The sequence below is a fragment of the Notechis scutatus genome, chromosome 5 (assembly GCF_049901735.1).
Source record: "Notechis scutatus isolate UNSWTSFEM ecotype Mainland chromosome 5, rNotScu1.2, whole genome shotgun sequence".
NCBI classification, from domain to species: domain Eukaryota; kingdom Metazoa; phylum Chordata; class Lepidosauria; order Squamata; family Elapidae; genus Notechis; species Notechis scutatus.
The window spans coordinates 21,319,619-21,337,485 of NC_142013.1; the positions used below are offsets into that span (position 1 = coordinate 21,319,619).

At 35.2% G+C, this 17,867-nt stretch overlaps 1 protein-coding gene and 1 long non-coding RNA gene across 2 annotated transcripts in view; one reads left to right on the plus strand and one right to left on the minus strand.

Annotated features, from left to right (window-relative positions):
- Positions 1-17,867, minus strand: part of MIPEP (mitochondrial intermediate peptidase) — a 62,135-nt gene that overhangs the window by 14,897 nt on the left and 29,371 nt on the right. Inside the window, exons 15-16 of the mRNA XM_026675064.2 lie at positions 10,010-10,084; positions 6,801-6,920 (exon numbers count right to left, since the gene is read on the minus strand). Coding sequence (XP_026530849.2) covers positions 6,801-6,920; positions 10,010-10,084 — 195 coding nt within the window. The remainder of the gene's footprint in view (positions 1-6,800; positions 6,921-10,009; positions 10,085-17,867) is intronic.
- On the plus strand, positions 7,044-17,556 carry LOC148130395 (uncharacterized). The gene is made up of 3 exons (XR_015749742.1): positions 7,044-7,155; positions 12,996-13,080; positions 17,313-17,556. It is a non-coding gene; the product is annotated as an uncharacterized LOC148130395 (long non-coding RNA).

The following is a 17,867-nucleotide window of genomic DNA, read 5'->3' on the forward strand; positions in this document are numbered from 1 at the left end:
TGTTGCCTAGATTGAAAAACACTGCTATAGGGAAAAAGGTACATTAAAAGGTACATTTAATTGTTAAAAATAAATTTAACCAAGGGAGTAGCTAAGAAATATGATTTATATATAGATTATACAAATACATACATGTCAAAATAATGAAATAATCCTAAAAATTCCAAAAATGTCCCAGTAGTTTTTTTTAATTGGCTAATGAAAACAAACATTAGTTGAACCCTTCAGTGATTACTAATGGATTTAATTTCTATTAAACATAGAATCTACTGGCTAGTGGCAGCAGCATATTTCATGATAATTTATGATAAATTTAAATCGGTGTTAATAACGGAACTAAATTGTATGCATATTTGTGCATATGCAGATAGTCCTTGACTTGCAACAGTTTGTTTAGTGACCGTTCAAAGTTTCAATGGCATTGAAAAAGTTACATAACCGCTTTTCACACATAGGCCCATTGCAGCATCCCCATGTCATGAGATCAAAATTCAGATGCTTGGCAACTGGTTCATATTTATGACGGTTGCAGTGTCCAGGGGTCATGTGATCACCTTTTGCAACTTTCTGACAAGAAAAATCAATAGGGAAGCCAGATATTAACTTAACAACTGCAATGATTTGTTTAACAATTGTGGCAAGAAAGGCCGTAAAATGGAGCAAACTCATTTAACAAATGTCTCACTCAGCAGCATAACTTTTGGGCTCAATTGTGGTTGTAAGTTGAGGACTACCTGTACACACCTATTATATGATCTAATACTAGCTAATTCCTCAGCTTTTCTTTTTGTAAAATAGAAAAATAGTTAACCAAAATCCTGGTACTTCGATGGAAAACTGCACCCTCCTATTATTTGGAAGTTACTCTCGCTGTTTCCAAATAAACTAGCACTCTAGCCTGTGATAAAACTCTACCATTTTCCTCAAATAGTCATTAGCCTTGTTTTTATAAAATGCTCGCTCTTATAAAATAAAATGTTCCTTATGTTCTACCAACAAACAACTATTCTTTCTGTAATTGCTTGCAGGCTGCATGCAACAACATAAAAAGAAGACATTAAATAAAAAGCATATTTTAGCTTTCAAATTAAAATCAGCATTTTTTCCCCTCCCCAAGTAACTTTCCTAAACCAGTGTCTGATAAATATGTTCAGCTTCAACTTAGATTATGCTACATCTAGAGCAAAAATGTTTTGGCAGTAGCATGCCCCCACCTAGCCTCTTTCCCATAATATAAAACACACAGTCCATTTAAAATTAAGCAACAGAGTACAGTGTGTATGGGGTTTTTTTAAAAAAAGTTTTGATCTACAATAATCTTTTTCACCTGAGGGTATAATGTGTCAATAGAGGAGAAGGAGGTTTAATGTTTGCTGTATTGTCTGAACAGAGCTAGGTTCTTTTTTTCCTGATTCTGAATTATTTCCCAAATGGATTTCAAAATCGTAAAAGTATACTTTTTTTTTTTTTTACAACTTTGGATTTTTTTTTTCCTCCCAGGTACCTGATAACAGATTATTCTGATGTTCCAAGGAAGCGGTTTTCAAATGTCCCTCTTTGAGGAAGCCACTCTTGCTTGAGAACAATTATAGAGCATTGAACCACTGCTCAAGTTGAGCCCTGCCTTCATCTCAAGTAAACTGACTAGACAAAGCTCAACCTGGCAGATTAATACATTCCTTTTATTTTATTTTAACCTTCCATGAATACAAGAGTAGACCATTCTCTTGTCTTCAATAATTTCATGCAGTGATATAACACTGGATTAGGGGTTGATGAAGCCGAAGGCAACACACCTTTTCCCTCACTTTTCATATCACTTTCTAAATATCTCCCCTGATATGCAAGAAAAAAAGTGTGTAAGTGTTTTTAAGAAATATCCCTAACACCTCCACACTAGACACTTCACACTCCACACTTTCATGCTCAAAATGACAATCTTCAATTTGCTGTTTCATGTGAAATTGATTTGAAATTTAATTCATCTAAAGCAGAGTTCCCCAACCTTTCCGGGTTGGCGGCCTGGAGCGGGGGGCAGGAGGGAAAGAGGAATGATTTTGTGGGAGGGACAGACACATGTGTGCTTGCATGCGTGCCCGCAATGAGGCTCATGTGAATGGGACCGCGAGTGCACGTGACAATGCTCGCACAAGTGGGACCAGGCGTAGATGTATGCGCAACAGCTGGCTACCCAAGCGGCCCAGTCGTGATTAAACCACGGCCCAGTAGTGGGACCCCTGATCTAAAATGTTAACCTAACAGAATGAACAAGGGACAATTTTAAAACAAAAACAGCAATATAAGAACATAAAGCTAGATTATGCTAAGGCTTTCAGCATACAGTTTTGTTTTTTAGTGCCTTACATGTCTCTGAGATGCCTTATGTCTAAGAATATTTACCTATGCAGTATGGTTCTGTTACTTTTATTTTTCACATCTGTCTCTCTATCTTCCTTTATTGATATTATTATTATGATTATTACTTTGAGATTATTATTACTTTGTTGTTTTGCATGTATCCTAAGAGCTTACGCACCGAGACAAATTCCCTGTGTGACTACTACACTTGGCCAATGAGGTATTCAATAGGAATGTTACTATATGCCTCTGTGATGCTGAGATGAAAGAGAGATCCTGCTTCTAACCTAGTAGGGTTAACTCTTCAAGACTGATTTCCCTTCCCCATCCTCCATAATTTTACCCAATCCCCTTTTAAACCTATCCAGGTTAGTGATGATTACCATATATTGAGTTAATGAATACCACAGGCTAATCCCGTGCACTGCATGAAGAAATAGTTTGTTTTGTCTTTTCTAACATCTTGAATATGTTAATCCTCAGTTCCTTTTTTCCAAACTAAAGAGTTCCAACCATTCTAGGTCCCTTTCTTATAGGTAAAGCGTTACAGCCACTTGATTTTTTGAACTGTTCTCTTTTGTATCTTTTCCAGCTCCGAAAAGGCATTCCAAAATAATATAAAATGCTTCTATTGGTGGCCCTCTAAAACAGAATGTGACTGTGCCTCAGAAAAGCTCTATAGAAGTTTTAGTTTGTCCAAAATATTTTAATGAAAGTGCATCTATAAAAATATAAGATGATAAAATAATGTATTCCATAGAATTAATTTATCAAAGATAACAAAAATCTGCTGATTTTGTTATCTATGTAACTAGATTAGTTTATTGGGGCTGAAATTTTACTTTTGAACTGCTCAAAAGTAGTTGTTGGGGTTCAGACACCAAATAAAAACATTTTTTAAATTAAGATGAAATACTTTTATGTTCTTGCAATTATTAAATGTATCTTGCCATTTAAAATAACAAGTGAAGCATATGTGGTTTAATGCTAAGAGAACAGTAAGACTTTATTAATATTTTCACCAAATTTTTATTAATAAAAGATGTCCATAGCAACTAAAAAAAGATAATATTTTTAAATATAAATAGTAAAACTAAGACAAAGAAATGTTCACAAAAATATGAAGTTTTCTTTTGGATAAGGAATAGTATGACAGATCTGGTATTTTGTTAGTCTAGTGCTTTAATTAAGAAATTTAAATGACAGTAAATCCCAGGTAAGTTGCTTCTCTCCCTAGAACACCAATACAATGTCACTTCAAAGCTAAGAGTTTGTTTGTGATAATGGATTAGCAAAAATTATTTGAGCCTGGACCACAGAAAGATTTGCATTTACAAATATTAATCAGAATGCATGTCATATACAGGAGCAAATATATGTATATCTAATCCAACATTTTTCAAACTCCAAGAAAATCATGTATGCTATTTTGCAAAAAAATTGAACAAATGAGACGAATCACATCAGAAATTTGGGGAAGTGAACCAAGGCATAGGATATAAAAGCAAATAAATTACAAAAAATAAATTGTAAAAGGCTCAGAATTCTTTCCAAAGAGAATTCAGACTTTGAAGATTAAAATTGGCTTTTAAATTACTCTGTTAATAAGAAATTAACATCTGAGGCCCTAAACTTCCTCAACTTTCTGTATGCTCAACAGATCCCAAACTACAGTCACTGCTTCTAACTCTATCACTTTCGCTTGTATACATGATAAAGAAGGAAACACATTTTAACTACTGAATAAAACACTAGCATTTTATGATCTAAAAAACAAAACAGCCTGTTGCAAGTCATTCTTCTCATGTTATGAAAGTCTTGTAAAAGTCTTAGAAATTATTTAAGTGTTCTTTCTGTGTAGCTAGAAGTCTGACATGTTTTTTGGGGGGGGACTCGATGTGAATAAGCAATTCTTTGTGTTGTGACTTTTGAAATCTAGTTTTTAAAATTAGATTATGCAGAGTAACAAAAAGAACATGTAATAACATGAGGATGAAAGAATTATTTATCCTCAGGACATATAATAGTGAACAAAGTTCTGTGGTCACATATTTGTAGACATTGATTTATCGCGTATTTATTGACTTTGATTTAAAGTAATGTTATACTCAGTGCTATTTAGACATACTTCGTAGTCTTTTGCTCATTAACATTATTGCCTTTTAATAAGGCAAATCTATGATTACTCAAAAATAAATTTCACTGTGAGACTCAATCCCAGGAGTTTATAACTTAAAATCATATATAAAAATAATAGATGGAACTAAAAAATAGAACTGTAAAAGAAGACTTTAAAAGACCCATGACATTTTGAAAAGTGAGTCAAGTAAAAGATTAAAGGTTTCCATTTATAACGCTTCTCTTGCTTTTATTAGCAACTCATAAATAAACCAAGTAGGACAAGAGACATAAATATTTTTGTACTAGTTTATATTGGAGAAGAGGAAAGGAATTTCACATGCAATTAAGCAGTTAGGTGTTTTTAGAAAGATACCACATGTGTCTTGAATACTAAAATATACTAGCTATTATGGAGCACAAGATTGACATAGCAACAGTTGTTGGGATTTGATACTCTTCACTGCAATTACTGAGACTAGTTATCAATATGTCCATTAGATTTTTTTTTTTTTTTTTTTGGGGTGTTTTTTTTGGTGGGGTTTTTTTTTTTTTTGTTTTTTTTTTTTGGTTTTTTTTGTTTTTTTTTTTTTTTTTTTTTATTAAAAGGGGGTGGGGGTGTTTTTTTTTTTTTTTTTTTTTTGGAGTTTTTTTTTTTAATTTTGGGATTTTTTAGTTTTTTTTTTTTTAAAAAGTGGGTTTTTTTGTGTTTTGGGGGGGGGTATTGGGGGGGGCAAATGGGTATTTAGTGTCAATTGAATTTTTTTGGTTAATTCAGCAGGCTACTCACTTGCCATGTGACTCTGGGCAGCTAACAAAAATAATGTCACGCACTTGGGACTCAGGAGCTGAGAGCTGGGCCCATATACTATCTATTCTGTGTGGTGGTGGCAGAGAGGTTAGAACGCAGTATTGCAGGCTAATTCTGCCGACTGCCAGCAGTTTGATTCTGACAGGCTCAAGGTTCATCCTTCCTTCCATCCTTCTGAGGTTGGTAAAATGACGACCCAGATTGTTGGGAGCAATATGTTAACTGCTTAGAGAGGGCTGTAAAGCACTGTGAATTGGTATATAAGTCTAAGTGCTAAGTGCCATTGCTATGTTAATTTAATGGGTCTGCTTTTAGTGTGTTTTCTGCTTTCTAAACTTTAATATTTTTAATAATGTTAACCAGGGATATGAGTTTGAAATGGATAGTCATGTAACTTGAAATAATAAATAACAAGTTTTAAAAAGTAAAAAAAATCCACCCCACTAATAACACTGGAAACATCTTGTGCTTGAAGCAGCTCATACATCCGTAACAAATCAAACCAAATAAATTAGGTTCCCGTAACTTCCTGGCTCAATGCTGGGGGAAGATCCAGTTCTTTAATGCCTTACACAAGACAGACAAAAGTGGAGACATCTGGGTCTCTCTATACAAAACCCAGATGTGTCTATTCAGGGGTACTGAATCCAATGTGACTTACAGTGAATATATAGGATTGCAGTATTAATTTTATCTATATGGAGCATTATCTATAATGTACCTGTTTGGATGCAGAAATGAAAAGCTCTTCTTTGAAAAGAAGCCATCAAGATTTTGAAATGAATGTTAAATATATGAAATGACTCCTATAAAGCAGCCACCACAGAGTTTTTACAAAACATTCCCCAAAGAGGCTTTTCTGATATTCACTTCATTATCTTTTTCCTACACTCAGCTTCTTCAAGCTGGTTTTACCCTGCATTTTAAGGTGACTCTGTTCAAAGTGAACATACTTAACCAAAGCAATAAATTACAAACATTCCAAAACTTAGTGTTATTTTCAAAACTGATTCAAAAATGCACTTTTTAAAATTTCTGTAAAATGAATTGGCAACAATGTATATTTGATTCTTAAAATAGCCCACCTGCTTTCTATAAAACATTAACAATTCAAAAAACCCCGACAAGACTACATGTAATTCTAAAGGTTCTGTCATTGATGTATGTCAGGATATATCCCTGGCTGGAGAAAAGAAAATGAAAGAGAATAACATTTATCCTGTGTTGCCTCTCCATGAAATGTCTGTAGCATCCCAAGTGGCTCCCATTAACTCGGATAGGAATTCACTTAATGGGAATGCACTAAAAGTAAAACCGCAGAATGGGAAAAGTCAGACAGTTCTTGAAATCCTAATTATGAGAATTTTAGGAAAACATACTCATTAAGAAATCATTACAAAATACTTAATAGGATGCTGAATATGCCACGAAAAGAAAATAACTTTATGCGGTTAACATAAAGATGACAATTGCTAACCTTTATTTTCTTAATTTTACGAGATATGCTACTCACAGTGTCAGGAACATATGGCAATCCATAAAATTTCTCTTGTGTTTCCTTTAAAATCTCTGTGGTTGACTTTTTTAAAGGGTGTTTCCCATGGTATATTTGATCCAAGACAGCATAAAAAACCTAGACAAATATATTGATAAATACCTTCACTCAAAGGGAGATCCAAAATACACACATACACACAGCATTCAGAATGATTAACCAGACTTGGAGCAAAAATTTTAAATATAAAACTATAGTAGATGTACTTCTTGGTTCTTCTTCAGGAAAAATAATATTGAACAACTTACATTTACAATTATTTTATTGAGGCATTCAAGTTTTCAAGTTGAATTCCATCTACTTCTATAGGACTGTAAGTTTGATCTTTAAATACCATATTTTTGCATAAAATATGTGTTTGCATGCCTGTACATTCTTATTTATAAAACCCTACCCTGTTAGAAGTTTGGGTGATGAATAAAACTGCTGTTATTTTATATATCTGAAATAAATTATGGAATGATTTCTGAAATTAAGATTAAGGTTACACACATTTAGCTTAACACTGATTTAATTGCCCTCAGATATTTGGAATAAATCTAAATAACCAATGATTAGCTCCATGCTCTGTGAAAGTTGACAGAACATTATAACATGCCTTTGCTGGGACAAGTCATTTTGCTGGACATCTTTTTATTTTTTGCTCCTAGTATCTGGGAGGCTGTTAAATATATCTGAGAACTTTCTTGATTGCTTTTTTTTTGGCGGCTGGGAAAACAAAACTTAATATATTTGAGTGATTCAAGTATGCTTTTAAACTACTCCCATATTAAAAACAAACAAAAAAAGAGAAAACAATTAGAAATATGTATGAGTTTTAATATAAAAAATAAACAGCAGTCCATCCATCTGCCTAATCCAGAAATTATTTTTCTGATGTTAAAAATAAAAACTAAGCACCTTTATCATGGATTTGGTATTCTACGTTTCCTCAATCTAACTATGGATTTGGAAGAGAAATGGAAATAGCGAAGAATTTAAAAGTATAATTATCTAAGCCTTGATATCCTGTAGTGGCTTGGAAGGGACAGGCATGTAACCACAAATATGTTTCAGATTATCCTTGTTTTTTGCAGGATGAGGTGGATGACCTAGGCATAACTCTTAGTCATCCTGCTATTTCCAATGAAAGCTTATGTTGAAAGAACTGTCTCTTTGCCAAAAGAAATTTTTTATGACTGTGCCATTATGACTCTTGTCCTCAAGGGAGTAAGGGCCAATTCCTTTCAGAATGGACTGTTTTAAAGACAGCATATCTAGAAGAGCAAGAGTCAGCATCTTCCTTGGGACTTTAGGACAACAGATGGGTTCCTTGACTGGTCAGTTTCCTGTTATGTACTGTCGTCATCATCATTATTGCATTTTTCACACAGGGGTGGGGTCCATTTTTCAGGTCAACAAGCACCATATCCCATGCATAGATGCTTGTTCTCACCTTTTAAATTCTGTCGAAGGTTCTGTAAAGGCAGAGCTTTGGGAACATTTGTAAATTTGAGCAAGAGTCCTTCCTCCCCTTTAAAGTTAATGCTTCTTTAGTGTTGCTCACAAAAATAAGAATCATTTCATGTTGTCATCAACCTAATTACCTTAAGCAAACTGAGTAGTCACTGAAACATAATGGACCTCCAAAGAAATTATTTGAGCGAAATTAATCTCCAAACAACCACCACTAGCAGTGTTAATGAGTTATATGGGTTAGTTTTCACTCAATACTGGATGAGTTGACTAAAATGCGGATTATGTGATAGCTAATAAATCATGTATTTCCCCACACTCTCAACAATGCATATAATTTTTTTCACCATTTAGTATTACATTTAGTTAAATGGAACAAGTGAAAAAGGGAGTTATTTTGAGGTGATTTCCATCCTTACTGAGCTTGTAACAATAATTTTTATTGCTTAATCTCCTCAAAAGGTAACCTAAAGTTTTTTTTTCCATTATTTTAGAATACACATTAAAAGTATTTTCATAAAAGAATATTTGATGAAACCTGTAATTTGATAAACACACAAATAAATAAAATGAAAACATTTCTAAAGGATTATATCAGTCCTGCTTAATTTTTAATTTTGTAAAACAACAAAGCTAGATTGACAAACCATCTAAATCCTCTCCTGCAATGTAAACACTCCCTGTTTCATCTCCTTTGCAGATTAGGTTATAAACTGGTGGTTTTCAAGACATTTTACTTCAGGGGCAAACAAATGAAGCTTCAATGTGATATATGGTTTGATTTTTTATCTCACCTTTATTACTTTTACAAATAACTCAAGGAACACACCCAACATGCCTACCTACTCCTATTTTCCCCACAACAACAACCCTGTGAGGGGAGTTGGGCAAAAAGAGACCGACTGGCCCAAATTCACTAAGCTGACTTTCAAGGCGGGACTTGAACTTACAGCCTATTTTGAATTAAGGGAGGATTTTTTTAATATACAAAGACTCCTCAATAAAGCTATATACTATTGGCCTTATTATTTGATCAAAATGTCTGCTGCAATTTCTCATAAGCAACCAAGAACTTTACTCAGATTATGTTATCTATTATGTAGTGAATTAAGAGAGAGATAGAGAGCCAGGGCAATTCTTTACACTTGGTACATCCTTAAGGGGGTGTAACAGATTAGTAATTTTAAATAAATAGAGTAGATAGATGATAGATAAACAGACAGAAATAGACACATTAAAGTCCGAGACAATGTTATAATAAGTTGTTTTCTAAATTTCCAGTGTTAAGATGTTGCACAGACTCTACATTAGGGGTGTCAAACTCAAGGCCCATGGGCCGAATCCGGTCCGTAGGGTGTTTAGATCTGACCCACAGGGCTGCCCTGGAAACAGCGAAGGACCAGCCAGCAGTGCCTCTGCCAGTGAAAACGCGTGGCCCTCCCAAGCTCCGTTTTCACTGGCAGAGTGCTCAGGCCACCACAGGCACTCCCGACACAAGTGATGTCAAGCTTGCCATGCCCACCCTGGCCACACCCACCCCGGCCCCCGCTCAAGGTCAAACACAACCCTGATGTGGCCCTCAATGAAATCAAGTTTGACATCCCTGCTCTACATGAATCAATTACATTTTACAACTTAAGACTAGTGGACTAATCTAAGCTTTGTTACAACTTCAAAATATATTTAAATTCACTTTGAACCAATTAACATACCTGAAGTTGCATATCAGCAGCAGCGCATACTTTTTTAGATTCACAGAGTCTTGACACCATGTTTTTAGGCAGTGGCTTTTAACAGAAAAAGAAAAGAAAAAGAGGACACGTTTCAAACAATTTTTATTTACGATTAACAAAAAATAAATGATACTAAAGGTAGATTTGTACAATATCCTTAAACTAAGAAGGAAAAAAGTATGGTTTTCTAACTGTTCTTTAGGAAGAGGTGCTTAGTTTTGCCTGACCTTGTTACCTTCTTATTACTGAAAGAGAAGTATTAGGACAAGTGGAAACACAGCCAAAAGCACTGGGGAACAGAAAACCAAAAAAAGATCCAAAACAAATACATTCTGAAAGTTAGGGTTGCATCGCAACCTGAGATATTCTTATTAAATTTCACTAAACCATATCTTTTCAAAATATATACATTGGCATTGTGCATGTTAATGTCTGCAAAGATCCTGATGCCTTTTATTGAGGAAAAATGATGTCTTCTTTGGAAAAATGACTGGCTAAATTGTGCAGGCATGTTTCAATGTCTAGAATAAAATAGAATAACTTTGCATTTAAAAAGTAAGTTTGATATAGGTTTAAATTATAATTGGAAACCATTCTTGGATTACAATCTTATGCAGGGAATAACAACACACAAAGTTGGGGTTTGGACTTTATATATTAATATAAGTAAAATTTACAGTACTGATTTAATGTCTTTTTTGGCTATAGTCTTTTTTTTAATTATCTGAACAGCCTTGACAACAATTTTAAACTTAAAGCTCAACAGAGAGCTACATTTTCTAGGTGCAGCCTACTACTTCATAATGCTGCCTAATAAACTGAAAGGTTTTCTTAGCTTCTAAAATGCCTTGGTAAATCTTGAGTCATACCACAAACTTTACATGTGAACTATATACAATACACTACATAGAACAGATCTGGTGTAGTGGTTAAGGCATCGCTAGAAATTGGTAGACGGTGAATTCTAGCCCCACTTTTGGCACAAAACCAGCTGGGCAACTCTTTCAGTCCTATGAAGGAGACAATGGAAAGCCAATTCCAAATACAATGTGGAAAAAAACCAAGGGTCATCTACAATATGCAGTGGAGGACAGATAGCTAGAAGACTAGCCGAGTACATTCATGACTCCCAACTAGCTGTGAGAAACATGGCAAAAACTCCTTCAATCTCATAACGTGGACAGATTCAAAATCAGTTTCAACTGGGAAACTACTTGCATCTTAGAGCAAGCCAAATAAAAAATGCTAGATAATTCCTGGAAGCCTGGCATTCAGACTGATCAGCCATTATTAGACACAGAGAGCTAGCTACCTTTACATACCACTCAAAAGACAATAAACAACCAGGAAGGAAACAAAAAGACATCCCTTCCAGCATTCAGATAAGCAGGGATCCATACCAGACAAACTACCACAGAGAAATCAAGGAACCACCAAGGAGGAAATTACAACTGGCTTGCTCTGCCAGGAAACTTTGCAAGCCACTTGTAAGTAAACAGGGAGAAAAACCTACACTCATTTGCAATGATAACACTATCTAATTGGGTAATGAAACACTTGCAACAAACAACCAAACCCAGAGAGCACCAAGGACTCCATAGTTGCCAAAATAACTGCAGGGATTAATGCAGGCACTTGCCAGGAGTCAATAGTGACGTAAAAGTGCATGCACACAAACACTTCCACACACAACAATTTACTACAATCTATACCATTTATTATATCTAGAAAAACTAGTACATATGTCTATCCTAATGTATAGAGAGTACACTGGTGAATAAAAGAAATCAGCTGCATAAATGCTATTCAACACACACACACACACCCCTAAAGAGATCCTGGAAGTGAAAAAATAGATAAGAAATATTCCTAAACTTAAAAGCTATTTTGCATAGTAGTCATTCAGGCAAGATTATGATTTTCTCATCCAAAAACAGTCATATAATTATAAAAATTTAGGAACATTAAATAAGCAACACTGTAATTTTCTATAGCACCATTTAACCAACACACATTTGTTCCATACAGTAGTAATGCAGCTATTCTGGGACTTATTCCCCAGATATGGCTCCTTTGATTAGGGTCAGACTTTTTAACTAGAAAAATAACTCTCTTCTCCCCTCCAAACTGTAAAGAACATAAACACACTCATAAAACCACAGACTTCAATGTCAGACCACACACAGTCCTAATTAACACCATACAGATGAAAGCTAAACAAATGGACACAATATTTTCTTCCTAGCTCTTCTAATAAAAGAAAGTAGCTGATAATTACTACTTTACCACTTAATCTTTTACTCCTCTGGGCTCCAGAACTATAGCCCATAATGATGCAGTGGTATGTGTTGATTAAACAAAGAGGATGTGGCAGTAGATCCGGGGAACAGACCTAAATTAAATACACATAAAATACTGCACCATTGTGTTACAATCTACATCTTCACCCACACTGCAATGGGGTAAGTATCCTCAATACAAGAAGAATTATAGGATGTTCTAAATATGTTTGTGTTTTTTTTTAATGAGGTTCACTATGCATTTTTTGCCTACTTATAATTCATTTAAAATGGATGGGCCATGCTACGCTAGAGAAAAGTAGCAAGGTAGATTAAGCAAAGTGTAGTAAAAAGCATTAAATATGATTATGAAACTATCCAGGAATATGCTGACAATGTTACAGAAGTGGAAATCATAAATGCCAGAGTTCTGTGGCTCCTGGACAGTATTTCTTCTCTAAGATACAAATCACAGATCTGAACTTCAGTAAAAATCTGTTCTATCCACTCCTCAGTTTTCCTAACTATTTTCAAGTGATACTCACTCCTAATAATTGTCTGTATGAAAGGCATTATGTTAGGGCTGGGAAGGTGCTAAGAATTTCAGCAACTGTTTTTTGCTATGTTCCCTAAAAGGGATAATGTTTAAAACACCTATAATGTAATATAAGTCTACATATCAACAGAACACACAAGCAAGATTCTGTACTGATAACTGGAGTCTGGAATGCTGAAGTTGGAAACGTGAAAAATATACGGTCATGTATAAAAGTAAGTATATCCTCTTTAAGTTCTATGGTTTTACATATCAGGACATAATAAAAACCATCTAGTCCTTAGCAGTTCTTAAAAGTATAACCTCAGATGAACAACAATGCATGGCATATTACATCATGTCATCGCTTATTTTACAAAAAGAAAGCTAAAATGGAGAAGCCACATGTGAAAATTAGTACACCTTATGATTCAATAGCTTATAGAACTACCTTTATCAGCAATAACTTGAAATAACTGTTTTACATAGGGCATTATCAGTCTCTTCACATCATTGTGGAGGAATTTTGGCTCACTCTTCTTTTACAATATTGCTTCATTCAATTGTGGAGTTGTTGGCACTTTCTCAGCTTGGTTGTCGGCTTGGAAACATTACTCAACAACGTAACATCATCAGCAAGAGTCTCAATCTTGCATGTATGTTACTAGTTGGGTAAGGAAACATTTTCAAGCAAACAACCAAGAGCACCAACAACTGCACACTCCAACTCTGAACTACATGTATTCTCTTCTTTTGTGATTTTGTTAAATCTAAAGGGAGGTGAATGAGCTTGATTATAACATGAAAGATATGTGCAGGTTCCATGTTAAATTAAAGAAGACGAATGCCAATCAGCTTCCATGATTTGATCTTGAACATACAGCAATAGCACTTAGACTTAGATATCACTTCACTGTGATTTACAGCTCTCTCTAAGCGGTTTACAGAGTCAGCATATTGCCCCCAACAATCTGGGTCCTCATTTTACTGATCTCAGAAGAGTGGTAGGCTGAAACAACCTTGAGCCAGTGAGGATTGAACCTCTGGCAGTCAGCAGAATTAGCCTGCACCACTGCACCACCACAGCTCTTACCTACCACTTTCTAGAAGAACATCAGGAATTGCTTTGAAGTTCTGAGCTTCTAGTAGAAACGAAGTCCAGTTGCTTTTTGAAAAAGTACTTTTGGGATAACCATGGCACATGAAGATCAGAATTATGCATGCCATCCTCTATGATGTTCTATAGAAGTGAAAGTTGGACTCTGAGGAAGCAGGATAGGAAGAACATGGATACTTTTGAACTTTGCTGTTGGAAGAGACTCTTTGCTGTTGGAGAATACTGAGGACAACAACAACAACAACAAAAAACCCAAAAGACCCAAATTGATCTTTTGAATATGTTGCATAAACAATTTCCTAACTTCTTTTTAAAAATATATTTTTCAAAAGCAAAACAAAATAATTAAGTATATTTTATCTGCCAACACCTTGAATGCAGTGGCTTTTGGGGAGGAATTTAATTAAAGATTTGCAATGTTTCACCAAGGACTTCAATATAAATTGTTGTGTAGGAAATGTAACTAAACTGAATGATGTGAAGACAGAAGTGTGATTAGTAGGCACTAATTATCACCCAGTGAAAACTTATTGGCAAGAGATTCAGAATAGAAAGCAATATTTCTTTACAAAATGCATAACTTATTATGGAATTCACCAGCCAAAATTATAATGTAGCAATTAGCATAAGATGATATTTAAGCAAGACTACAAAGCTTCATGAATATGACTTATTAATAACAAGCAGATTTTAGATGTAAGTGAAACTTTCATATTCACAGACAGGAGATCTATGAGTATGCAAGGAGACAAGCCACAGAAGATGCATTTTATTAGCCAGCTTTAGAGGTGGAAAGATTGATTTTTGATATAATCCAACATCGTCTTGCATTTTAAATGTCCTTTTGACTGGTTATGTCTTACTATGGTACCCAAAACATTTAAAACAGATTTCCTATTTGCACATTTGACATCTCCCCACTGAAGATTTTTTTTTAAAAAATAACCAATTAAAAACACTGGGAAATTTTTCACAGCAGTAAATGGGTTTATTTTATGGAGCTCTAATTCTTAGCAGAGCATCAGCTAAATTGGCTTTTCCAGTGTAACTTGCATTTTTCACAGTTTTATATTTTAGCTGTTTCAAATCACACCCCCCCAAAAAAAAAAAAAAGGGTTCTGAGCTGTCAAATGGCATCCTGTTTAAGACAGGACAAAATAGCAGAACCCTGCTAATTGATGTTTTGGTAAACCACAAATCCCACAAAGACACTGAATGGAAACTCAGGTTTGCAGTTCCCTGGAGCAAATAGAGGGAGTTCTTTGTTATTGGAGAATGGGCAACACAAGTAAATAATTTATCTCTGTGTCACACAGTCCACAGGATAGTTGCAAGGGAGAAATACTATCCCAGCTCATTTGAAGCACTATATTACCCCTAGCATCAGAGCATCAGCATCTGAGCAAAAATGTATCATATATGAGATTTTCCTCCATACATATTTAGAGCAAAATCACATTAATATCCACCCTGTTGTATGTGAGAACTTATTTTGAAATCATGCATATTTAAAAATTGCTCGACGGCAACTGTTAAATATGGAATTGTTGCAAATTATTTCTATGCGCTGGTTTGACTAACAGAAGGTCTTTATACACTGGAAAAGTGTGTGTGTGAGGCACCTCTAATTAATATTATATTATATTATATTATATTATATTATATTATATTATATTATATTAATTATATTATATTATATTAATTATATTATATTATATTATATTATATTATATTATATTATATTATATTATATTATATTAATTATTATATTATATTATATTATTATATTATATTACTATATTATATTACTATATTATATTAATTATATTATATTATATTATATTATTATTATATTATTATATTATATTTTTATTTATTTATTTATGTCAAGCGATTATAAGGTAACAGGTATAAGTATAAACTTAGTTATGAATACATGAAATGGATACATATAAGAAAAATAAAAAGAAATAACAAGACAGGGATGTTGGCACGTTGATGCGTTTATGCACGCCCCCTACAAACCTCTTAGGAAAGGGGTGAGGTCAATAGTAGACAGTCTAAAGTTAAAGTTTTTGGGGTTTGGGGAAGAAACCACAGAGTCAGGTAGAATATTCCAGACATTGATCACTCTTGCTGAAGTCGTATTTCCTGCAATCAAGTTTGGTGTGGTTTACCTTGAGTTTGTATCTATTGTTTGCTCTTGTATTGTTATGGTTGAAGCTGAAGTAGTCATTGACAGGTAGGACATTGCAGTGTACAATTTTATATATTATACTTAGATTTATTTATTTCAACAAGCTTTGAGACAAGATACCTCAAATAGTCAAATAGACTAACTTACAAAATTTGGGATCCGTTACTCCGATAGCACTGAAATTTGACAAATTTCTGCCTGCTTCAGCATTGCCATTTCAGTACTGTCATGCTGCTGCATTCAGCCATGGTCATGTAATCATCATTTCCAATCATCTGTAACAGCTTCCCTCAAGACAATGGGGAAACCAGCAGGAAGTTAAATTTCATTATGATTACTGACGTTCTCCACCATCTTCTCATAAGCGAAGAGTGGGGAAGCTGGCAGGAAGTTGCAAAACCAAGGCTAGAAGTAAGTGGCTGCTGCCTGGTGGGGCCCTCAGGGAGCAAGGGGGTGAAAGATGTGCAGCAAAGGTCAGGGAAGGTGCACAAGAGTGCGTGGTGTGGGAGGGTGCACAAGAGTTGCGGTAAGGGTCACAGAAGATTAGGAAGTGTGCACAAGAGTGGAGGCTGAGGAGGCTGCGGTGCAGGGAAGGTGTGCAGGATGAAAGACTGGAGAAGGATGCATGATTGAGTAGAACTTACCCACACAACTTGCAACCTTCGCTGCTGGCTTTCCCATTGACACTGTCCCTGCAAACCTCCCAAAAACAAGTCAATGGGGCAGCCAGCAGCAATGAGAAATGGCTTCTGCTCTCACTGCTTTTTTGCCTGCCCATGGTCATTCTGTTGATCTATTTAGATAAGTAAATATCTCTGAAACAATGACCTAACCAAAACGATGACCCAATAAGTCATGGGCTGTCCAGTTACAATTAAGGCAAGAATTTCTAAATACTTGCTGAAAATAAATAGAAAAAGTTATCATGTTAATGATTTCTGACTCTTTCAAAATGTCAACCTGCCTATCATAGAAACAATCCAGTAGATATTAAATGCTAATTATGAATTTAAATTACGAAAGGCAATATGGCTTTTATTTATAGAGCCAATGACAAACCAGAGATCAGGTTTGACACCTCTAGATGATTCTTATGGTCCTTTTCCAAGTCCATAATTCTTTTATTCTATTTATCTGTTGTGGTTAACCGGCAGCCGGTGCAGACGGCAGCAGAGTTGGACAGTGAGGAAGAAAGGGGACCAGGCAGGGAGTCTGGCAAGGACTTGGACGAGGGTCCTGCATTCGATGCAGGGATGGGGCCAGGACCATCTGGGGAGTGGGGTGCTGCCTTCGGAGTCTGGCAGCAGCGAAGCAGAAGACCCAGAGGAGCCTGTTCCCAGTGCGCATGTGCGCAGAGCTACTAGAAGGCAAGAGCAGCTGAAGCAGAAGGAGCGACTCGGGAGTAAGGCTGGGAGGTGATTACCCCTCCCATAAGGGATAAAAGTCAGACCTCAATGATGAACGCTTTGCAGGAAGCAAAGCAGTTATCTCCAAGCCTTCTTTGAAGCCCTGTGTATTCAGGTTTTGTTTTTTTCTGGTACTGTTATAATTAATTTGGGATACTTCTGTTTTTGGCAGCATTCCATAGCACTGACAGACGCGTGCTTATCTTGGGGAACTGTTTAAGTTTAACTCTGGCTGTGAATGGAAGTAATTCCCAGCATTGCATTAAAATAGGTTTTGCTTTTAACACAAGTTTGTGTTTAATT